Source organism: Plectropomus leopardus, chromosome 6 (assembly GCF_026936395.1).
Source record: "Plectropomus leopardus strain MGB_pleo_1.0 chromosome 6, ASM2693639v1, whole genome shotgun sequence".
In the NCBI taxonomy this organism is placed as follows: Eukaryota; Metazoa; Chordata; class Actinopteri; order Perciformes; family Serranidae; genus Plectropomus; species Plectropomus leopardus.
Genome location: NC_142181.1, coordinates 34,368,619 through 34,393,226, shown reverse-complemented (window position 1 = coordinate 34,393,226; position 24,608 = coordinate 34,368,619). Strand labels below are relative to the sequence as shown.

General features: G+C 37.7%; 2 protein-coding genes across 3 annotated transcripts in view; both read left to right on the top strand.

Annotated features, from left to right (window-relative positions):
* Positions 1–1,643, top strand: part of pak4 (p21 protein (Cdc42/Rac)-activated kinase 4) — a 55,965-nt gene extending 54,322 nt beyond the window's left edge. The window contains exon 12 of the mRNA XM_088079330.1: positions 481–1,643. The gene's annotated coding sequence lies outside the window, so the exon portion shown is untranslated. The remainder of the gene's footprint in view (positions 1–480) is intronic.
* A 323-nt stretch (positions 1,644–1,966) lies between these two features.
* LOC121943317 (sushi domain-containing protein 6) lies at positions 1,967–24,169 on the top strand. Of its 2 annotated transcripts, none has more exons than XM_042486831.2 (5): positions 1,967–2,135; positions 13,230–13,336; positions 15,372–15,575; positions 20,985–21,129; positions 23,778–24,169. In XM_042486831.2, exons 2-5 carry the CDS (start codon positions 13,243–13,245, stop codon positions 24,103–24,105), a joined length of 771 nt encoding a protein of 256 aa, XP_042342765.2. In that variant the 5' UTR covers positions 1,967–2,135; positions 13,230–13,242; the 3' UTR covers positions 24,106–24,169. The 2 variants fall into 2 exon arrangements, with proteins under 2 accessions (XP_042342765.2, XP_087935458.1); XM_088079332.1 differs by lacking the exon at positions 1,967–2,135 and adding an exon at positions 11,822–11,910.
* The last annotated feature ends 439 nt before the right edge of the window (positions 24,170–24,608 follow it).

The window sequence follows — 24,608 nt, the reverse complement described above, 5'->3', positions numbered from 1 at the left end:
AACTGATAAATACATAAAAAATAAACCAAATGACAATTTAAAAAATTGATCTCAATGAAAAAAAATCTACTTGTACACATATGCTTACATATAAACATTAAAAACCAAATATCCCATAAATATAATTTCTTAATAAATTAGAAATCAGCTGCAAAACAGTAATCATCCTATTCTGTCTTCCTATTATGAACTATTTTACTGAAGCTGTATAAGATACAAGCTACCCTGAAGTGATAGTGGTAGCACCAGTCTTTGCCTAATCACAGGCATAAACACACTCACTATTAATTAAATGTAAGAAAGGTGTCCATGTCTCATTAAAAGTATCTAAGTCAGTTTTTCTATAGCCACACTGCAAGACTTATATTAAATCCATTGTTTACAATCAGCTCTCTGAGCATCTTACCATTTTCTGCAGTTACGCATTTGGCTTTGTAACAGACAGAAACTGATAAGTTTGCATTATCTATCTGATTTCAGGTCTGATACAGTTCCCACATGCCGCCTGATGAGCTGCTGCTCAGTGGAAACCCTGAAGAAACTCTGTTGCATCACAGTGGCAGGTAGCACGCTCGTATTTTTAGCACTTCCGTCGAGTCAGTGGAAGTCAGTGAGCAGCAGCAGGCAGCGGCTCTGCGGGCTGCAACTCTGCAGCTTTGACTGTAAACAGTGGCGGATGGGCCCCTTCAAACAATGACAGCAGGTACAGACCACAGGTCAGCTGTGTCTGTGGTCCCTGTGTGTGTGTGTTTTTGGACTCGCAACGAAAAGAAAAAAAAGGAGGATTTTCAGCTGATTTAAAGGGATAATTCAGAAGTTTTGAAGTAGGGTTGTATGAGATACTTATCCATAAATTGTATATTTTTTTCAGTAGATATCAGTCAGCAAAATGACAAACAGGTTGGAGTCAGAGGTAAAAACAGAGCTCTTTTCTGCTGTGGACAAGGACAGCAGATAAAAGTATTTCAGCCACCCAAAATAACAGTCCCACATAAACACATAATGATCAGCTGAAGTGTTCACTATATTGAGAATATTTTCACTGCTTTACCGTAATGTCAAATAGTGATTTCCAACGGGAACGTGAAGCCATTGGGTTGCTTTCCTCCAAGTCAGACTCCAGTGTCATTTTTGTCATTTTGTATTCTGTAAAGTCTTTTGTTGTCATTTTTTTGTTTGTTTGTTGTTGTTTTTTTTGTCTCTTTGGCATATTTTTGTGACTCTTTGTTGGTTGTCTTGTGTCTTTGAGGTAATTTTGTGTATTTTTTATTTGTTTTGTGTCTCCATGTAGTTTTACCTGTTTTTCTAGTTATTTTGTCTCCTTGATGTAATTTTGTGTCTCATTGTGGTTGTTTTATGTAGCTTTGTAGTAATTTTATGTATCCTTGTAGGTGTTTTTGTCTCTTTAGTAATTTTGTGTCTTTCTTTTTTGTAGTTGTAGTTTATGTCTCTTTGTAGTTAGTTTGTGTGTCTGTATTTCTCTCTCTCTTTCTCTCTCTTGCTCTCTCTCTCTGTTTATGTAACATTTTTAATTCAGCAGATGAAGTCCAGGAGCCCCTGGCACTTTGGACCCCTTCATGTATGTGTCCCTGGTAGCCTGTTCAGAATCCCTCTGTGGAGTAAAGGTTTACAGGAAGTTGTGTATCTGTTTACAATTATCGGTAGTGGTATTTCTATTTTAATGCAGTATCTCAGTTGTATATTTTTGTTTTTTACTTGGAACTGGCCACAATTTCCTTCTTCTTAATAAGTGACTGTATGTGTGTGTGTGTGTGTGTGTGTGAGAGAGAGAGAGAGAGAGAGAGAGAGAGAGAGAGAGAACAGAATGGGAGCGTTTCCAGAAGATGACGGAGCCGCGCAGATGGGCGGTGTTTGGCAGTTCTCGGCAGCCAATCAGAGGGCTGGATGCTCGGCGTCACACACAGCTGATCGATGAGTCAGGGACGAGAGCAGCCGAAAAAGTCCCACTTGTTGCCGAGCAGGAGCGGCGGCAGGAGCGTCAGCAGACGGACGAACATCTGTCAATCCTCCTAAACGCTTCACCTCCTCCGATCTGCCGGTAAAAACCTCCGGAGCTCCTCTGCAGCTTAACGGCCGCTTCGACCCACCGCTGCTGCCTCCTCCGCGGCTCTCAGGTCAGACATTCATACCTTTTTATTCCCTGTTGGATCGTTTTTTATCAGGAGAGAGGAGGCGTTTTAACTTTGTCTGCCGGTGATTGAAATCACAAAAATCGATTATCTGTGTGGACAAATACGTTTGTTGTGTATTTGATAAAAATAAATTGTAGCTTTGACCTGACGCAGAGAAAACAAGAATATTTATTATTGATATTACATCGAGAAGAGAGAGAATCATAGAATCAGCTTCGTTGACCACAAACAAGGTATTTGACTCTCAGTAGACACACAGCCAAAGACAAGGACAACAAACACTTAACTGCTATGTACATACTAAATATATAGCCTATATATAAAAAAAAGTAAACAATAATACAACAGTGCAGACGGTGCTTGAATAAATTATACTAAGTATACATGAGATAGGCTACAGCAGGGATTCTCAGCTTGCTGTGCTTAAGGGCCACCTTTGCAAAATGACAGGAGGCCAGGAGCCAGTCCCATACATGTTTCTTGGATTGGTGTTTTTTCACATTCTAGAACATTTCTCTTATTTTTGGACATTTCTAGAATTGAAGAACATTTCAGGGATTTTCAGACATTTCTACGGTTTTAAGAATTTTGTAGTATTTTAGGGATGTTTCTAGGAATTCAGGATGTTTCTCAGATTTTAGGACATTTCTCGGATTTTAGGGCATCTCAAGGTTTTCAGCACGTTACCAGGATTTTAGGATGTTTCTAGTATTTAAGCACGTTTTTGTGATTTCTAGGATTTTGTGTCATTTCTAGGATTTTAAGATGTATAGGATTTCAGAGCATTTCTAGGGTTTTAAGATATCTCTAGGATTTTAGGACATTTCTCGGATTTTACAACAACTCTCAAGGTTTCAGGACATTTCCAGGATTTTAAGATATCTCTAGGATTTTAGGACATTTCTAAGACCTTAGTAAATTTCTAGAATTTTAGGACATTAGGGGTTTAGCTAGGACCTCTGTAGGGTGGTGCGAGGATCTCCACCCACCTCTAAGCTCTATTTTGATGCTGTGTTATGCACTCTGTCACCTTATGTATACTAAAAACAAATGGAAAATGTTTGGGAGGGGTCACCCAACATCCTTTCGAGGACTAGATTTTGGACCACAGACCACAAGTTGAGTATCACTGAGCTACAGTACATGTAGTGTACTTGGATTTATATTTTATTGAATGTACTTATTTAAACTGTAAAAATAAGAAATCTACAGATACAGTGGACAGGAATGTTAATGTGAACACCTGAAGCTTCCACTGAGGAACAAAAAAGCTTTTTACATAATTCATGTGATACTATAAACAGAGAATGTGGGGCTGTATGAGGTGTTTATCCGTAGTCAGTGTATTATATACAGTAGATGTTAGTATGTCAGTTGGCACACCCCCAGTTTGGAGAAGCAGGCTGGAGTCTGACATGGAAACTAAGCAATGTACTGATGTAGATGGAGTCAGCAACACAAGGTATTTTAGCCTAACAAAGTCCCAACTAAAATAATCTGCAACAGATTAAGGTTTATGCTATAGGCACTTGAGAGTATTTTCTTTTTTGTCATCAGTGTTTTATTGATACTTAAACAGTATCATCTATGGTCATTAAATCACGACTTGTACATAAAAATATAGAAAATAAATAAAAACATAAAATAATAATAATAAAAATTACACAAAAAACAAGTAATAAAAAAACAAAATCAAGCCAGAAAACGAGTATTTTCACTGCTTTGTTTAGCTCACTGAAAACAGTAGCTGCTGATTTACCGCTGCTTTGATCAGTTAGTTAGTTTGTGTTTCTGTGTGACTTTGGTGAATCCGAATTATCCCTTTTAACTGCCAAAGTCACACAAAAACACAAACTAAGTGATCAAGGCAGTGGTACACCAGCAGCCCCTGTGCTCAGGGATTTTAAGTCACTGTTTTTCTAAATGGAGTCTGGCTTTGAAGAGAGCGATGTAACTACTTCAACTCCCTGTTGGAAATCACTGTGACAGAAAGGTAGAGCTGTAAAAAAAAAAACAACCTCTCAATGTAGTGTTCAAACTGATATCATTCTTTTTAGCTGGCTAAAATATGTGTTTTTGGCTGAGCCCACCATGTTTCCATGTCTGACTCCTGTCTGCTTCTTCAAACTGAGTGTGTGTCAGCTGACGTCCATTGTACGTTTATTTACAGTTTATAGATGACTACCCCATACAACCCCACTTAAAAAAATCTCAACTATCCCTATAAGTTTGTTCCATGTTTTAAAGGGTTTGAGGGGTCCTTCGCTGTTTCAGGGACATCAGGTTTTTTAAAGGAGCAGTGTGTGTGATTTAGTGACATCTGGTGAGGATTGCAGCCTACAACCAGTTTAAACCTCTCCCATGTATCAAACATGAACTGTTTATCATCAGGAGGTTTTTACCAGGAACCTAATTATCCGCAGAGGTCTCTATCTTTCCAAAACAACAGAACTGGTGGTTTAAACTGGTAAAAATGCACCACTCTAGTGTGTGATTTTAGACAGCATGCCAGCATCTCAGCACCAACAGAGGCGTGATGTTTAACACAGCAGCATCTGCCTCTCGTGTGACATTAAACACATGTGTCAGCAGTGCTTTATAAACAGCAATGGCACAACATGGCAACAGTCATTTACTGTTTCTGTTATATGGTGGCTGATCTTGTCCTCTGCTAGGAGCTCCTGGACCTCATTGTCTCCCCAATTTGCGAACATCAGCTGCTGTTCTTTGAGTAATTCTTTGAGTAAAGCCCAGTCATAGACTGTATATAAAGATGGATGACACACCCCCACTAACCCCCGCTATACTTAGGTGAGGTTAACATATCCAGGATATTGGCATTGCCATCTTGCGAGGGTGATGTCATTTCGAGCCTGCGTCTGGTCCGACCAATTGTGAGCAGCTCCATTGAATGTGAGCGCACGGATTGGCTGTCATAGCTGTCAGTCATGGTGGGAAAGCCCCCTTTTGTATGATTTAATAACTTGTTAAAAACTTATCATAAAAACAATCACTTTAACAAACATCAGGGTGATAAGAACTACCTTCAGTGACAGAAACTGTTTATGCGAAAAATTTATTTGGTGTGTAGTTTGAGTTTTTAGTTTGGCACATGTCCCATTCATTCACATGGAAGGGCGGCTTTATGACCTATACTGCAGACAGACACCAGGGGGCGATCCAGATGGAATAGCCACATTTTGGGGGAGCTGTCATGTTGTCTATCTTTATATACAGTCTATGATCCTGGTATATACACTGTGCGATTTTGGGCTGTCCCAGACGAAAGATGACCATCCTAAAAGAAACGTGGCCCTTTGGTCATGGCTCTAAAACGGTGGTCGCACAGCCATGAGGGTCCATGATGGCTGTTGTCTCAGTTGTGAGATCAAAGACAGCTTGGGATAAAATACTGACAGTGTCATAAATTTGGGATGACCACATTACGACCTATGTCTGCTAACCAACCAATAGAAATGCAGCATGAAATGACGCACTGATCAGCGCCACCCTGTAAAATGCTAGTAGATGCTAATAAAGGTTTTGAGCTTGTTGCAAAATTGGTGTGCCAGGTTGGCCTCTTCCCCAGTTATGACAGCATCCACATTCTCCTCCTCTTTAATTTTTTTTTTGACAAACATAAATGCCAATATAGCAATTTGTTTTTAAATAGAATAAGATATAAGATAAAAATATAGAAGTAATATAAAAATATAAAACTAAAAATAGAATATAAAGAACAAAATGTATGTAAAAAAGGTGCAGTGAAGGAATTGTACAGTTTTACAGAAGTTAAAGTTTCAGTGCAAATATCTTCAGTCTAAATTAACCTACAGTGTGCAGTTAAAGTACATTTTGCTCTGACCACTACAGTGACGTAGACAGATGACGCACGCCAACGGTGTTTTGTTCTTGTGTGTCAATGTTGATGGACGTAGGTTGTAGCCTGCGATTCAGTAGGTGAGGTCATCGCACAGTCTGCAAACATCAAACTTTATGTCGTAAAAACCGTCTATTAAAATCCATGTGGCAGTGTAGCTGCACTATAAGACTGTTAAAATCTCACAGTCTGCAACTGCTAACAGCTGCTTCAAACTCTCCTGTTGTGGTTCACACACATATGTTATATGTCACACCAGAGGCTGACATTGTTGTGTTAAACTTCAACCCTGTTATGCCTCTTTTATTTCCGGGATGCTGGCATGCTGTCTAAAATCACACACTGGAGTGACATGAAGCTGCCGTTGTTTCATTCTGTGTAAAAATGTAAGGCGACAGATAGGCTTGTTAGTGGCTCTAGGGCGCGACCTTTGTGTAAAATGGGCTTATATTCCCGGGCTTGTGTAACCTTGTGTGTTTATGATCAGCTGACCTGTTGTGACTCTCCCTCACCTCGAGTGGCACCACTTGACAAACAGATACCACTGAAATATGAAGGCTGGTGTTTTGCACATTTATTTGCACATTTTTTTCTTTTTTAAAATTTTCTTTTTTAAAATTTTTTTGCTCATTTTAATCTTTTAGGCATTTTGTTTGTTTGTTTATTCTCTGTACATACTGTACATACTTTACATATCTTATTATTTATATTATTATTATTATTGTTGTTATTTTTTATTCATTCTATTTTATTTTATTCAATGTTAAGTGTTTCCTTTGTATACATACATACATACATACATACATACATACATACATATATACACACACACACACACACACACACACACATATATATATATAATATTATTTTGCCCTTTTTAACAAATATTTCATTCAGTCGCTACTGTCTTCTTTTTCTGCTGCAACAAAACAATTTCCCTCACGGGATTGATAAAATATTTCTCTTCTATTCTATTCAACGCCTGGCTCGCTTTAAAAATACAACTTAATTTATCTCTGTGGGAGTGCAGCAGCTCCCCTCCCACATCAGAAAATCACTTTAGCACTAAACCAAAGACAGTAATGTTTTAAGAAATAAGTAACATGAAATACAGTGTCTGATTTACCTGTAGGAACATTACCCTTTGAAACTTGGATCGACATCACTTGACTTGTGCTGCATTCAGACGCCTTTCACAAGTAATTTAAACCTTTGAAACCTAGTACAACCTCAGTTTCCTTGTGCTAAGTTCAGACGCCTTTTACAAGCTATATGACCCTTCAAAAACTGAGCAAACTGATGAAATGATTTCTTTTATAAATGTTTGAACAAAAGCAATTCGCAACTTTGCAAGAAATGTCCCTCAAATTGCAAAATTTATTTACCTAAGAATTTGTTTGTTTGTTTAAAAAAGAGGGGAGGATAATTAGAAAAAAAAAATCAGATTTAAAATTATGTTACAGAAAATTAAATAAAAATAAAAATAAAATAAACGCATATTTCAGCAATTTTTAAAGGTAATTATCTTCTCCTTTTTTGGCTTATTTTCCTGTAATTTTTTTTATGGGTTTTTTTTTTTTTTTTTTTATTTTTGGGCCATGTCTTCTTAAGTAGCTTGTTGCTTCCCCCCTATGTTTTTGAAAGAAATCAAAACAATGTCCTCAGGTTCTAAAGGGTTAAACCTTTGAAACCTGAACAAATTGGTTTGATTTCTTTCAAAAACATAAGAAAAAGGCAATGAGGGACTTGGCAGGAAATGTCCTGTAAATTGCAAGAAATAAGCAGATTTAGAAAAAAAATGTTTAAAAGGAGGAAAAAAATTGTCAAGAAAACTATGTTTATCATTCTCATAATTAGATATTTGAAATTATTTTACAGAATTTATATCATTTTCTAAGCATTTTTTCCAGTTAATTTATTTTTTTGCTTTCCTCTTTTTTCTTTATTTATTGTTATTTATTTATTTATACAGTAATTTTCAGAAAACCTTCTTGTACTTTTTACTAATTTCTTGCTAATTTTTGGGAAAATTACTTTTAAAGTTGCTCATTGCCTTCTTCCCATGTTTTTGAAAGAAATCAAGCCAGTTTGCCCAGGTTTAAGGGTTAATCAAGAGCCACAACTAAGATCAGTATAATATGAGCACATCACTGACTTTCAGCTATTAATCATCACTAGGTGAACCACCTGCAATCCAAAAATAAATGTGTTTATGCTTCTTTCAGTCTTCAGTGGATTTCATGACTTAATTAGCTTTTATTCCAACCGGCTTTTACTTTGAACATGAAGTATTTCATGGCTCTAAAACTTCAAAGCAAATCTGCTGCAGCACATTATAACAGAAGCTGTGTCCCTGTGACCTGTTCAGCAACATGCAGCATCAGCACTTCCTCTGTGTCACACTGTGAACGCCGGCCATCCAAAGCATCCCATCAGTCACACTGAGCAGGTGGAGGTTATATGCTACAGCCTATGTATAAATTATGAACACATTTTGTTTTATTTGTGGGTGTCATTCTGTGCTTTTGCCTTGGAATTTGACCTTTTTATTTTTTTCCACCTGATGATGTCATTTTTACCACATTTGGAATATGGAGAAAATACATGCTAACCATTGACATATCCCAGGCTGTGATAATCCAAATAAAAGTTTTCCCATCTAAAAACATAGTGGCATCATGACAAAAACCTGAAAATCAATGACTATTTCATATTTATGATTAGGGCTGATGTTGGTTTAAAAAATTAACTCACTAAAAGTAGAACATAACTGGGCAGAGCGGTATGAGTGTGACCATTTGACACTGCGCAAAAATAATAATGTATAAAAGTAAATGTTGCTTCTAATCATTGACATATCCCATGCTTCAAAAATCCAAAAATATCTACTTGGCATGTAGTATATTGAAATAAGTCTTTTTTTTTCATCTAACAAACAAAGTGGCATCATGACAAAAACCTGGCATTTTAAAGGTCAAAATTCTGAAAATTAATGAACATTTGATAAATATGATTAGGACTGATGTAGGTTAAAAAAAACTTGATTAAAGTAGAAAGTAATATTAATGTATAAATTATTTTAAAGTTTTATTTAGAAAAGCACATTTTGTGCACAGAGCGATACCAGTGTGTGTAATATTAAAGCAGGCCCTACGGGTTCATTATATTTTGATGCAAAAATATTTTTACTTGTAACAAAGTATTTCTACACTGTAGTCTTTGGGCTTTCATCATGTTGAAGCTCTGAATAATCAGTCAGTTCAAAAATGGGTCATTACTTCATTAAAGAGAAAAATAAAAACATTGAACTTCAGACTCTACAGGGATTGGTTTCAGTTACGCAGCAGAGCAGAAAGAGCAAGGTTCAGCATGGCAGAGTCACCAACATAGCTACTGATCAACCCGACCGTCACATGTGGTTCAGTGGGTGAAAACACTCGACATTAATTACTACAAACCGGCTGACTCTTTTTCCCAGTGGAAGTTTCTGTCGGTGCTCACTGCCCAGCTCCTTCTCTGTTGTCGCCAAACAATTTGCTGTTGTAGCTGAAAACATAAAATGCATCACTTCCTGTGTGCCCGAAAATATTTCCAAGTAAGAGCCAGCAGTGTTTATAGTCCCGTTTTAACATAACATAGATCCTGTACACAGAACCAGGAAGGGCTTCCATCAAATATAGGTCAAGTTGTCACAAGCACAATGGTGGAAACCATGCATCTTCAGATAAAGAGGTCTCTGTTGTTGTAACATAATTACACCTCAGTCGTGAAGGGAAGGTGAATATGATGGTGAGAAGACAAGACAGAAAAAGCTCTGAGACACAGCCAAGCAGTGGCCGGAGGCACTGGGATTTCAGGCTGTCCATTTGTCCCATTCTGGTGACTGCAATACCTCAGGAACAGCCTGATGGAATTTCTTCAGATTTGGTACAAACGTCCACTTGGACTCAAGGTTTAACTGATTAGATTTTGGTAAAGGTCAACAGTTGCTGTGACCTAGTTTGTCTCATTCTTTTGATTGTGATATCTTAAGAACAGCCTGAGGGAATTTCCTAAAATTTGGGTTAAAACTTCCGATTTGAGTGAGGGATAAACTTACTAAAATTTGGCTATCAAAGGTCGCTGTGACCCCGTCTGTCGCAATCTGGTGAACGTGATATCTCAAGAAAACCTTGAGGGAATTTTTTCAAAGTTGACACAAATGTCATTTGGTCTCAACAATAAGCTGATTAGAATTTGCAGGTCAAAGGTCATTGAGACCATGTATCCATCCCATTCGCGTAACTGCAATGTATCAAGAACACCTTGAGGGAATTCCCTCACATTTAGCACAAACATGCTGTGTGACTTGAATTTGTGGCAAAAAAATTAGTTTTTCTCACATGCCTCTATGGTGAATGGCAGACATATTGGTGTGTTGATTGGTTGGGGGCCACATTTACCAACAACAAAACTGTCTTAAAAATGTGTTCACAAACTCTCACACAACTTGTGCAGTTTAATCCAAGTCTTATTGAGTCGTATGTGCAATACTTCCTAAACACATGATTTTTCAAAAAAAAACTTACAATTTAAAACTGAACAGAAAAACTGTCCATGCTCTCCTCAATGCCAGACTCCAATGCCAGGGTTTTTTGGTGACTTAAAAAAAATTAAACTTGGATTATACTGCGCAAGTTGTGTGAGAGTTTTTAGGGAAATATTTTTGTATAGTTTTGCTGTTTTTAAATAAATTAATATGTTCAAGATTTTCCATGGAGGCATGTGTGGTACATAATATTTTTATCATGTATTTACCCACTTGTTTTTCTGTTATTTTATATGTATATTACGTTCTTAATGTTAAATAAGACCCCCCTCCCACTAATTTAATTAAAAATCATTTCTGTTGAAGTGAGAAGTGCCCGGCTCACCTGTGAGTTGGCCTGTATAGAGTCAGGGTTCTGGTGGCGTTCTTCAGTTGGCCGTTTAAGAATGAGAGAGAGAGAGACTGAAGAACAGCCAGTGATTGTTTTTTTATATATATTTCAGGTGGGTAAACCGTAATCAAAACAACCCCATATGGTAAATAGAGTAGGCCACATTTGCTGATTTATCTATCTGTGTGTTTTATTGTTATTATTTGTTGTATTGTTTAAGGATATTATGTTTTAATATTCAGTTACGTTTGTTACCGGTTAACGTAACGGTCGCTAACGGGTAACGCATCTTCGGGGATTTAAGCTTTTATTTTGTTTTATTTCGACAATTTGGACTCTAATTAAACACTAGTTAAGGTTTGGGGGAATGTACCAATCGTTAGATGTTTTCGTTTCGGTTTTAAATTGTTTAGCGGTTGGGGTAAGATTAGCCTCTGAATACTAGCGGTAGCCAAGACCTGTTGGCATAGCAACGATAAACATCCAGGTCAAGAGCTAGGCATGCGAGGAGAGGACAGGAAGTTGTTTCATTGTAAATAGAAAGTTTGATACATTGTATTTAGCATAACCGTAGGCTTAAAAGAGTAAAGGGAACATGTAGGAAATTATTATTTTAATTTGTTGCTTGTACTGTGTAGTTTTGCATAATTCCTTGAATTAATTTAATGATCTGTAAATAGAATGTATAATTACTTTGAAAGATTTAATGTTTTTGTAATGTACCAATCATTAGAATTTTAAATGAATGTGTAAATATGTTTTGATATATTGATATTGATTTGGGTGTGATCAGTTGGCTGTTGAACAGAGAGAGAGCAACTGAACAGCCAGTGATTGTTTTTTTATACATATTTCAGAATAATTCTTTGCTCCTTGGATATATGTCTACCCTAAGTCCGAAGTGATTCTTGGGTGCAACACATGCAAGAGAAATAGTTTTCTTCATGAATTCAAGGTAATATGGCATGGCCAACCCATAAAATAGTCATTTTGGGGATGAAGTAGAGTTATAAAAGAGTAGTAGAGAGTAAAAGAGTATTTTACACAGTAGTATTGCTATTTAAAAAAAAAAAAAGAAGAAAAAAAAAACTAGGGCAAAAATGTCCAGACAACTACAATTTTAAGTATCATAATTATACATTTAAAATCACTTTTACAGATTTTTTTTAAAGTAATGCTTTTCTTTTTTTATGTAATTTCTTTGTTTTTTTTCTTTATATTTTTCTTTTTTTTATTTTCCTTTTTTATTTTCCTTTTTTTCGTTTGTTCTGTTTTTGCATTTTTAGGTAATTTTCTCATTTTTTAAAATTATTTTTCTTGCCATTTTATGAGTCATTTCCTCTTAAGTTGCTTCTTGCCTTCTTGCCATGTTTTTGAAATAAATCGAGCAAATGTGTCTATGTTTCAAACTGTTCAGTAAAAGGTCTGACTACTTCTTCCAACACTATATGTCCTTCTTGATTGAAACAGAGCTGAATTAATTAATTTTATTTGACAAGAAGCCATTTTAATCTTCTGCAGTCACGATAATTATGTTTTCAACTTCAGAAATGTTATAGCAGAAGTTATAATACCGCAGAGTGCTGAGATGACTAAGACGCAGACCTCCCACACAGATTGTGGTCACATAAGATGGAGCTGTGAATGTGTGTTTGTGTGTTTGTGTGTTTGTGTGTGTGTGTGAGAGAGAGAGAGAGAGAGAGAGAGAGAGAGAGAGAGAGAGAGACTGGCATGCTGAGGTGGGGGGGGGGGGTCTCCCTTGCTCCTTCATGGCTCCAGAGATGACTAGCATTTTTCATGACATGAAAACAATAAAACACACACTAAAGCCAGCAGAACGTACACACACACACACACACACACTCACACTGAAACACACTGTGGCATTTCAGCTGCCACCCAGTAGAGGTCTGGATCTGTTGGCTCAGGAGGTTGTGTGTCTGGGATGGTGCGCGATGAGTGTTTGGGTTTGTGGTGGTGTGTTTCTGTTTTGTTTGCTGCTCAGCTGCTGCTCTCAGGTGTTTGTCGGTCAGTGCTTACACAGTAAACGGAGTGAGGTGACAGTTTCACTTTTGACAGCTGAAAGACAACTTGTGCAGTTTAGTTTTGTTGTAGTTGAGTATCTGATATGCAAATGATTATTTTGTGGGTGAAGGATACTTTGACCCGACATCTGTGTGTGTGTGTGTGTGTGTGTGTGTGTGTGTGTGATTGTATTTAAAGTATGTGCATCTTTTCTTTTTTTCTGACTCTTCGTCTCTGTTGTGTCTTCAGGAAGTCTGGTTTGATGTCTGCGTCGGTCCTGTATCCATCGCTGTGTGGAAGCGTCAGTCTGGTCTGTGGACTCCTCCTCCTGACCTCCGCACCGCTCCTCACAGCAGGTACGACCTGACCCCTCCAGTATGCCCAAACCTGAACTTTCATGCATTCATTGATTCATTCATTTAGTTTCTTCTTTGGTTCCTCATGACCATAGAAGTTCATCAGTGGCACACAGTGTTCGCACACTTTAATGATGACTGATGGTGATACACTAAATCAGCTTTAGGCAGCGTGTTTCAGAATATATGCACTTTCTGTTTTAGAAATCCAAAATTCGACTGTCTGCTCTTCCTCTTCTGATCAGTACAGTTTATACTGAGATCAACTTTCTGTAGCTACAATAAAAACATTTTTTCTCTCATGTTGTGAAATCACTCAGACTTTTCTCATTATAGCTTCATTTTTAGTGATTTTCCACTCTTACACTTGACCTATTCTTCACGTGTTGGTGTGTGGGGTGAAGAAGTGAGCGGTGGCAGTGGAAAGCGTAATTCTGCAGACTCAGACTTTTAAGGTGAAGAAATAGAGGAAGTACGTAACAGTGCTGGCTGTGCTGGCACAGCTGCCCGTTGTGTAAGGCAGAGGTGGTTGTGGGCAATGTTTTGATGCAGGAAGAGCTCTCAGTACGCAGGGTGATGCAGATCCTTAAAAAGTCTTGAAAAAGGCTTTAATTGATTTTAAGATGTCTTATATTAATTCTTCAATGCTTTAACAAAAAAAAAAAAAAAAAAAAAAACTGGAGCAAAATTACTTTTCTTGTGCTTCTTGCAGACGCTGTTTACAAGTATCTAAACTTTTCAGCTGTGAGCAAATTGGTGTGATTTATTGAAAAAACATGAGAAAAAGACAATGACCAACTTGGTTAGAAATATTCCATAAATTGCAAGAAATTAGTAGAAAATTTTAGAAAATTGTTTTTTAAAAGCTATGGAAAGATGTCAAGGGGGAAAAAAGAATAAAGCTTGTAAAAATCTATATTTACAAAATCAATTCTATTCAAAATTATGTTATGAAATTATTATTTTTTTAAATTAAGCTCTTTTCTAGGTCTTTTTCTTTTTTAACTTTCTCTGTTTCTTTTTTGATATTATTTTTTTGGTACATTTCTTTTCTTTTATTATATTATAATAATAATTATAATATAATATAATAATAATTATACTTTTATTAATTTCTTGCTAATTTTTGGGTCATTTTTTTCTTTCTTTGCTCATTGCCTTCTTCGCTTGTTTTGAAAGAGCCAATTTGCTCCAATTACAAAGAGTTAAAATGCTTAGAAATGGGAATTATGATTATATAAATTGTTTTTTTTTTCTGATATGGCATTGTAAAATCTCCAAATAATTGGTCAAATCTATTTTTCTTAAACAATTTACCAAATAGCTCATCACTTACAGTAGAGTATTTTCACAGTGTGGTATTAGTACTTTTATTAAAGTAAAGTGTCTGAATACTACAATGCATTGATGAGTGATGAGTTCAATTTTTCTAGAGTTTCTGTCAGTGGCAGCAGACGTTTACTTCTTCTTTAACCCATTAAAACCTGAGCAGATGGTTTGATTTTTTTCAAAAACATGCTGAAAAGGGCAATGAGCAACTTAAAAAGAAATTACCTTAAAAAAAATCTAAAAAATTAGTAAAAAAAAAAAAAAAAAAACATAAAATAAAAATTAGATTTAAAAAAAAGCAAAGTAAAAATAAAAATAAAATGTATAATGTATAATGTGCAGCAGATATAAAAATCTGCATCACATTTTTAAATATATTATAATGATAATTATATTATTAGCTTTCTGGGCATTTTTTCTAGTTTTTTCTTGAAAATTCTAAATCTACTATTTTTTGCAGTTTACAAAACATTCCATGCAGAGTTGCTAATTTGCCTTTTTTCCGCCCATGTTTTCAAAGGAAATCAAACCAATTTGCTCAGGTTTAAGAGGTTTAAATAACTGACAGAAAACATGCATGTGGAGCAGAACTGATGGAATCTGTAGGATAAGGAATTAATGGTTTCAATTCTGACAATAACCTTGAATTCAAACACAATGTTGTTGTAAAAACCTGCTCTAATCGCTGTGTTTTGTGTCTCTGCAGGCCGACTGACTAACTGCACTTATCCTCTGGTGCCTGAACATGGAGGTTTCCGCTGCGATCCGTCACCGTGTCGAGGTTTCACCCACAAGAGCTCCATCCACATCTTCTGTGAGCCGGGGTACCACCTCAACAACAAAGTGCGCGTCTCCAGATGTCGCTATGGGAGGTGGCAGCCTGCAATACCAGCCTGCATCCCCATCAGAGGTAAGTCTGGATTCCACCAAGTTATGTATCACTTTTGTATGTTTTTCGAGTGTCTGGGTATGAAGTGAGCTCTCTTAATTGATGATTTAGGTGCAAGTGAATTCCTCAGCAAGAATCAATGACTCACATTACTCAGCATATCTTTACATTGTGCTTTGAAATGCTTTGTTGAAAAGTCAATGAATAATGCAAAGAAAACAAGATATAAGCGATATAAGTTCATCTGGAGACGATGGCAGTGCCATCTTGATAAATTGTTTTGAGGTTTCAGCTTCTCAAATGTTAGAACTTGCTTTGATCTGAACTCCTCCCATCTTCCTCTGGGTATCTTGAAGCCTCTGGCAACCCAAATCACAAAAACCTTTCTTAATGTGTAATTCAGGATCTTCACTTCAAAAAAATGGCTGATGAAAACCTGGCTTTGTGTAATTCAGGCAGAGGTGAGATGATTTTGTTTGGATCTCAATGGTGTAAAGCAACTTTACAGGAAATCAAATTTAGCTTGTGCTTCATTAAAAAAAAGGCTCTAATATTTCTATTGTCTGCTCTCTCTGGGTCCTGAGATGAAAGTCATGGTACTTTAAAACTCTTTCTTAGTAATCAGATGTCCGCTTACAACTCTAAACATCTTCTGACATTTCCCAGCAGCCCCGGGCTTTGCGGCGTTCCTCAGTGATTAGCTCAGTTTATAATATCCAGTCATGACTCAGCGCAGCGTTGACCCTGACGCTTCAGTGACTAGTCATTTAATGACAGTGTCTTCTTGTTGTGAGAGTTCAGGAAGCAGATGGTGAGTCATCGTTGTTGTCAGGTGATGAGGTTTGATTCCCAGTGAGACTTTGAATGGCTCATTTCAGACATGAGATGTAGTCTGACTCTGTGAGCATCAACAAAAAGGACTTTTCAGCAGCCGCTGGTGGAACGTCACTAAGTTTATTTATCTCAAGTACTAAACTAAAGTACAAATTTGAAGTACTTGTACTTTACTTGAGTTGTTTTTTTATGCTACTTTCTTCTACTCCTCTACATCAAGTATTGGGGCTGAGCTGTCAAATGCAAACACAGCATTCATCTTTTGACCTATTTAACAGAGGCACTCTGCAGACTCTGCAGCAGAACTAGAAGCTTCTCTTTCCTCAGACCAGTTTCGACTTCCTCTGTCGCCATTACCATAACGCGCTGCAACAGGAAGTCAGAGCGCAGAAAGCGGAAGCGGGCGAAACCACCGTAATAACCATAAAACATTTCCTCTGTGTCGATGCTGCAGAGCCTCATGGAAAGCTATATCGCTTCATCGTGGGCACACCGAAACCGCACACTAAGATAAAAAAACCTACTCTGATAGATCATGTTTTTGATTAAGTGTTCCTGTAAAAAGAGAATACCAGATTTTTCCTACAGTGGTGCCGCACAGGTGGTTGTTTCCTGTCACATTTTGAGCTCTTAAATGTTTTTATATACCACCAAACCAACACTTTTAACTTTATGCTAGCAACATGCAAACACTTTTTTATTCTTTAATCCATAGCTTCTGTTGGGTCATTAATTTTTTATAAAGAAATTGAAAATTAAATAAAAATACTTATAAATTAAATTTAAAAAAATAATAAGAAGAATTACAACAACGAGCCAAACGGAACTTGGAAAATGTGCTTAAAAATTAAAGTAATTTTCTGACATAATTTCTCAAATTTAATTATTTTAATCATACACATTTTCCCCCTGAATTTTTTATTTTTTCCTTAGACATTTTCCCCCTAGCTTTTAAATTATTTTTTTTTCAAAATCTACGTATTTCTTGCAATTTGTGGAACATTTCTTAGACACTACTACTACTGCTACCACCACCACTAGTACTACTACAAGGCAAGGCTGCTTTATTTGTATAGCACATTTCTACACAGGGCAATTAAAGTGCTTTACAGAGTAATAAAATGTAAAAACATAATAAAAGAGAAAGAGATAAGATATACAAGGTGAAATCAATTACTAAATGATAAAAAAAAAATTTAATGAAAAAAAAATTTAAAAAGTGCAGACAAGAGGTGCAAAGATAAAAAGACAATTTAGAATGATTTAAAATCAAGTTTAAAAATAAGTTGGTAGTCAGCAGGTGGAGTAGGCAGTGTGAAAAAGGAATGTTTTTAGCTTTGCCTTAAAGGTGGTCAGAGTCTGGGCTTGTCAAACGTCATCTGGGAGGTTATTTCAGGTTTGCGCTGCTTCACCATGTTTAGTTCTGACTCTTGGGACGTCCAGTAGGGCGGCCCCTGATGTTCTGAGGGTCCCACAAGATTCATATGTCACAGGCATGTCAGAGATATATTTTAGCCCTGAGCAGAGAACAGAGTGATTGTAGATAAGCAGATTTTTAATTTAATTTAATTAAATCAATTCTCTGAGTGACAGGTAGCCAGTGTAAGGATTTTAAAACTGGAGTAATGTGGTCATATTTCCTAGTTTTTGTCAGGACTCTCGCAGCAGCATTCTGAGTAAGCTGAAGTTGCCGAACAGCTTGTTGTGAAAGGCCTTCAAACAGACCATTACAGTAATCTAACCTACTGGAAATATAGGCGTGGGTGAGCCTTTCAAGATCTTGCTGTGACATTATTGCTCTGACTCTGGCAATGTTTTTTAAATAATAATAGGCGGATGAAGTTACTAATTTGATGTGACTGTGGAAATTTAAATCAGAATCCAGGATAACCCCGAGGTTTCCTGCTTGACTCTGGGTTATGAAAGAGAGGGATTCAAGGTGAGTGTGGACAGTCTACCTTTCCTTCCATGGCCCAAAGACAATGACGTTGGTCTTATCTCAATTGAGTTGGAGAAAATTTTGATGCATCCAATCATTGATTTGCTCAATACAGTGACACAGACGTTCTACAGGTTCATAATCACCTGGTGAAGGTGTTATGTATATCTGTGTGTCATCTGCATAATTGTGGTAGGTTACTTTATTATTTTGCATAATCTGGCCTAATGGAAGCATATAGAGATTAAACATGAAGGGTCCCAAAATGGACCCCTGTGGGACCCCACGTGTCATAGTCATCTTCTCTGACTCACAGTGTGCAATTGAGACAAAGTACTTCCTGTCATGAAGATATGACTTGAACCATTTAAGGACAATGCCGGAGTGTCCGACCCAGTTTTCTAGTCTTTCTAATAAAATTGTGTGATCCACTGTTTCAAAGGCAGCACTTAGATCCAGGAGCACTAAAAAAGAGACTTTGCCGGAATCGGTGGATGTCATTTATTACCATTATGAGTTCAGTCTCAGTGCTGTGATGGGACCGAAAACCTGACTGAATGTTATCATAGCAATTGTTTAGTTTTAAAAGGTTGCTAAGTTGCTTTTTCAATAACTTTACTGAAAAATGGTAAGTTTGAAATCGGCCGATAGTTGTTCAGTACAGTGGCATCCAGGCTGGTCCTTTTTAGGAGAAGCTTGATGACTGCAGTTTTCAAAGCATTTGAAAAGTGCCTGATTGGAGAGACAGATTAGCTATAAGCTGTTTTACCAGACTGCTCTGAACAGTTTTAAGGAAGCTAGTGGATAAAACATCAAGGCAGCAGGTGGAGGAACTGAGACTGGAGATAATTTCCTCCAGTGATTTGTCACTGATGGCCTTAAATTGTTCCATACTTAGTAAGCTACCTTGGGAAGCCTGCAGTGATGGAACATTATTCTTTGGCATTGAAGAGTTAATTGCACATCTGATGCCTTGAACCTTGCTATTAAAAAAGTCTGCAAACTCGTTATATTTGCTGGTGGAAACCAGTTCTGGAGATATTGGAACAGGAGGGTTAGTTATTCTGTCCACAGTAGCAAATAACACACGTGAATTGTTACTGTTTCTTTTGATGATCTCAGAGAAAAATGAGGTCAAGGTCAAATTATAAATGCATACATTTTCTTTATAGATTTCAAAATGAACGTGAAGCTTTGACTTACGCCATTTTCGTTCTGCTTTTCGGCACTCCCTTTTCTGGACTGTTACAGAAGGAGTGTTTCTCCACGGTGCCTTTTGCCTTTTACTTATTATTTCAACTTAACAGGAGTTATGGCGTTAATTACATTTGCAATATCAGAAGTGCAGGAGTTCAAGGGATCATCAACATGGTTTGTGATTGTGTCAGTTTTAAATTTGATGGATTCCATGAAAAGTATTCGGTATTCTCACTGAAGTATCTTTTTGCAACATTTGTTGATCCGTGGACAGTTTTAGGAGTTACTGACAGATCAAAAAATACACAGAAATGGTCTGACAGCGCAACATCCAGCACAGTGACATTTGAAATATTAACACCTTTAGTGATCTAGAGATCTAGATCTAGAGTGTGTCCTCTAATGTGGGTCGGCTCTCTCACATGTTGACAAAGATCAAATGTTTCAAGTATTGCAGAAAGCTGTGTGGCATTTTTCTCACAGACATTATCCATGTATATATTACAATCACCCATGATGACTACACAGTCAAATTCTGTGCAAATAATTGAAAGCATCTCAGTAAAACCATCAAGAAAATTTGGAGAGCATTTTGGTGGCCTGTAAATAAGTTTATATAAGATACATGGAGAGAATTTCACTTCCATTTTAAAGGACATATATTCAAAAAATAAAAGCTCACCAAATGACAGCTTCTTACAAAGAAATCTGTCCCTGAAAAGGGCACAGACATCACCTCCTTTTTTGTTCTGTCATGCTTCAAACTCAAATCTAAAATTTGGTGGGATGGATTCAATAAGGTGGATTTTAAAGTCTAACTGAAAAGGTTAAATGTGCACGGAGAAAGGGATCCAATGCAGGTGGTGCCGGAAGCATGGTGGATAGGCTGTGCGGAAACAGTGATGTGGTGAACCAAAGATTGAAGGTTCGAATCCATGCCATCTTGGATTTTCATAATTTATAGACCAAAACATGTAAACTTCATGTAAATTAATTAATTAATTAATTGATATTAAAACAAAAAATCTGTTTGGAATGTTGAGTTTGAAACTTATCCAGAGCAGGTAAGTTTTATAGGCGGCTTCCCAGAGAAGAGTCTGAAGTGCAACTTAATTCAACTAAAACACAAGAAACTTATGCTCCAGAAAAGGATAAGCACTCAATGAGGATCCTAGGGTCACTGATCAGCAATTATGACTTAAATATGAATGCCAGAGAGCAGTAATAGAAAAGAAAGAAAGAGGAAACAGAGCCAGGGGAGGTCTGAATGGACTAAAAACCATCCCCGCTGGATTGGGCCAAAAGCTCTGCCACCGTCATACAGACAGGGATTTCACCTGACAGCTCAAACAGCTGTGTGGGTTTTTTTTTTTTTTTTTTTACTCAGCAGATCGTTGGTCAGTTTCTGGTGTGTCTCGTTGATGTTTCTCCTTTTAACATTTTTGCCGCCTCCTCCTCAGATGGTGTTAACACGAACTCTGGCGACAGAGTGAATAACTCAGTGCCCAGCATGGCGACAACAGCGGTGGGCGTGTCCATCTTCCTGCTCACCACCACTGCCTGCCTGGTCGTCAAGTCCCGCCTCTGCCCCTGTCAATCACACAGGTGAGAAGATCATTTACTGCTGTGGTTTCCAGTGAGAGGGGGAATATTGTCTTTTGAAAAACAGACACTATGCTGTTGTTTTTTATCTTTATATTCACTTGTCTACTGTAACACCTGGCCTCTAAATACTGAGTCAGTTTCTCTTTGGGTCCTCTGCAGTCTGCTCAGTGGACAGATTGAAGAGTATGAAACTGTGATCTGTCAGTCCACATTATGTTCATCTGGTATTCCAACAATGCTAATCCAAGACAAACCTTCTGTTTCTATTGTGAAGTTTGAAGAGCTTTGCTAGAGCTACATATTGCCTGTTGATATCAGCTCATTATCGTGCACTTGACACCAAAACAATGACTGCTCATATTTCCCAAAATGTAGAAGCCCTGTTAGACCACAACTTGTCCCTTTGAACCAAAAGCCTGTTTATCCAACAGCCTGTTATCCCAAAAACAAAAGCCAATTGCTCTACAGTCCTGTTTTCCAAGAATACACATCAAAAAATGTTTGTATAACCACAAATCCTTTACATTTGTACATTATTTTGTAGTGGATACATTGACACAGTGTTAAATGTGTGGTTTGGTTTAGGCACAAAAACATTTGGCTGTGGTTAGAAAAAGATCATGTTTTTAAAGATTATGTTTTGGTTTAAAACACCCTTGTTAGGTGGCACAAAAGCCAGTAGAAAAGGAGGGACCGTTAACTCAGACGCCGCTGGGAAACTAAAACTAACCACAGGGAGTGTGTATTTTCAGAGAAATGGGAATGTTTGGAATTTTGGGCTGTCGGAACAAAGGCATAGCACCAGAGGCCCCTTTTACACTCCCTGTTCAAGGGGGGAATTTCATGTCGTATGCTGCCTTGCTGTTCTGTATAAAAGATACAATAGCAGAATAAAGGTTACGGAGTGGTCCAGCCTTTAATCCGTCATGAGAGGTAGTAACAGTGCCAAAACTGTGTTTGATAAAGCCAGCAGAACAGGAATGTGCGTGACCCACAGCAGCAGATTTACAAAGTAGCAGTTAACGGCTAACTCAGAGAAGAGGAACAGTGTTTAACTCATTGAGTGCCGGCCCTATTACATTAATGGAAAGTGGCTTGTGCCAGCTTTTCTGGCCATTTTGAGTCATCTTTCAAGACCCACACAATATTTTGTACAAAGACTCTGAAAACACAGAGTAGCTCAAATGAAAGAAGAAACTCTCTTTTTCGTCGTGGACAAAAACGTTTGTTTGCACCTTGTTCCATTCTTCAAGGGGCCATTGATCAAAATGGCCCCTTGACCTTCTCGGTTTTTTGGGGGGCATTTATGCCGATATTGAATTGCTGTAGGTCTGAATCACCTCTGTACAGATTGCTCGGCTCTCTGATCCCGGCTACTCCACTTCATGCTTTGATCTACCATCTTTTGTACTACAACTACGAGTCCCAGCAGCCCCAAAATTACACAAAGGGAGCGTGAGAGCGCTCCCTTGTGCCAGCCACCAAAAACACACTTTTTTCGTCAATGGCACTCAAACTGACTCCTAAACTGCTGACGAGACTCCTAAACTGCTGACAGGAGTTCACACAGCAACTACCTCACATACACGACCTCATAACTGTACCAGACAGTTTACTATTCCGTTTGCACATGCACAATTGCACTGTTCAAATTTGCACTGTACTGTTTTATTTGCACTGTTCTTTCTACTTCTATTGTAAATTTCTAAATTTCTTCTATTGTACATTTTTACATTTTTAAATTTTTAAATTTCTATTTCATATTTCTTTTATATTTGCTAAACGTTTTTTAGGCATTCTGTGGACAGCAAAGTAAGAATTTCATTGTACAGGGAAACATGTTTCCATACTGTGCATATGACAATAAACACTTTGAATCTTTGAATCTTTGAATCTTTGAATCTTTGAATCAAGCGTTGGCTTTTGAATGACGTATATATACGTCAATGGCACTCAATGAGTTAAAAATGTCCACAAATTGGGAAAACAATGATATTCTGCAGCCCCTTACCCTCTGAGCAGAGGACGAGATCAATTGCCTTATAACAGGGATGGTAAATGATTGTTACTGACATGTTATGCCTTTGTTGTTGTTAATAAAGCGCTGCTGAGGCATATGTTTTATGTCACACTAGAGGCCGATGCTGTTGTGTTAAATGTTACACCTCTTTTGACTCCACAATGCCGGCATGCTGTCTGACATCACTCACTGGAGCAACATAATGCTGCTGTTGTTTCTTTCTGTGTAAAAATGTAAAGGGGGCATGCAGCAGGGACTTTGTAGAGGCTCTATAGCGCCATCTCTGTGTTAAAAGGGTTTATGAGTCAGATTCACCCCTCACTATTGTTCAACTCCACCTTCTCGTCCAAATATGTTAAATTCTGGCTCCAAAATACAAAATTGCAATGCTGAAATGCCAATTTTGAGGCTTCACAATGAGAGACCACAAACCAATGGGTGGCACTGTGGTAGCTATGGCCATTATTTTATAGAGTCTGTGGTGTTATATCAATAAAAAGTTGGGGATCACTGATTTTCTCCACACAATTTCTCAGGAAAGCAAGTGAAACTGGACCTTATATTGAAATGAGTGAGGTCAGAGGTCGGGAGATTCAGTGTCTGTAATCCATTCTGTGTGTCCTGGCAGCCGTCGATCCTCAGACCAGCTCGACCTGATGGTGGATGGACTTCCTGTGTCCCTCCCCTCCTACGAGGAGGCAGTGTACGGCAGCTGGGGGCAGCGCCTCCCTGCCTGTTCAGCACCGGGACCCACCCAGCTCCTGTTGGCTCAGGAAGATCCCAGCTGCCACCCGTCGCCTCACAACAGCCAATCAGACAGCAGCCACCGCCCCCTCCTGTCCAGCCCTGACAACCCACCACCCCCGTACGAAGAGGTCCAGTCTTCACGTCCCAGAGGCAGGGTGCGTGATGGGGACGTCCAGCAACGACATGTTTCAGACGACAAGGACACCTGACTGACAGACTGTTTGTGACATGTTTTTGATTGACAGCTGCAGCGTTTACTCTGTGGATGATTTAGACCTCTGCACTTTTCCTGGTTGGCTGCGGCTCACCAGCATCAGGGCACTCTGTCCAATCAGGCGCTAGCTTAGAGGAAGCTGATTGGCTGGTTGTTAGGTCTCAGAGACCTGACTGAAGAATGAATGTTTGAGTGTATATATGGAGGACCAAATCTGGCATAATGAAAATAAATAACTAAATAAGTAAAATAACTTAAATCATAATAAAAAATAAAACGATAAGTTTCAATTATCTAATGAATATGCAGGTTTAATTTTTGAAATAAATAAATATGCACAGAAATAGAATATACATAAATAAAATGTATTAATTTCCTTAAAGATTGTTTTTTGGGCTTTTTGCTTTTTTTTTGGATAGGTAATAATAGATAATAATTAAACAGGGAATTAAATAATTACAGAAATAAATAATTTCTCAAATATATAAATACATTTTA

Excerpts from the sequence above, each read along its gene's own strand:
- LOC121943317 (XM_088079332.1), top strand. Across the intron at positions 13,337-15,371 it reads CGCACCGCTCCTCACAGCAG|GCCGACTGACTAACTGCACT; the intron begins GTACGACCTGAC and ends GTGTCTCTGCAG. Across the intron at positions 21,130-23,777 it reads TGCCCCTGTCAATCACACAG|CCGTCGATCCTCAGACCAGC; the intron begins GTGAGAAGATCA and ends GTGTCCTGGCAG.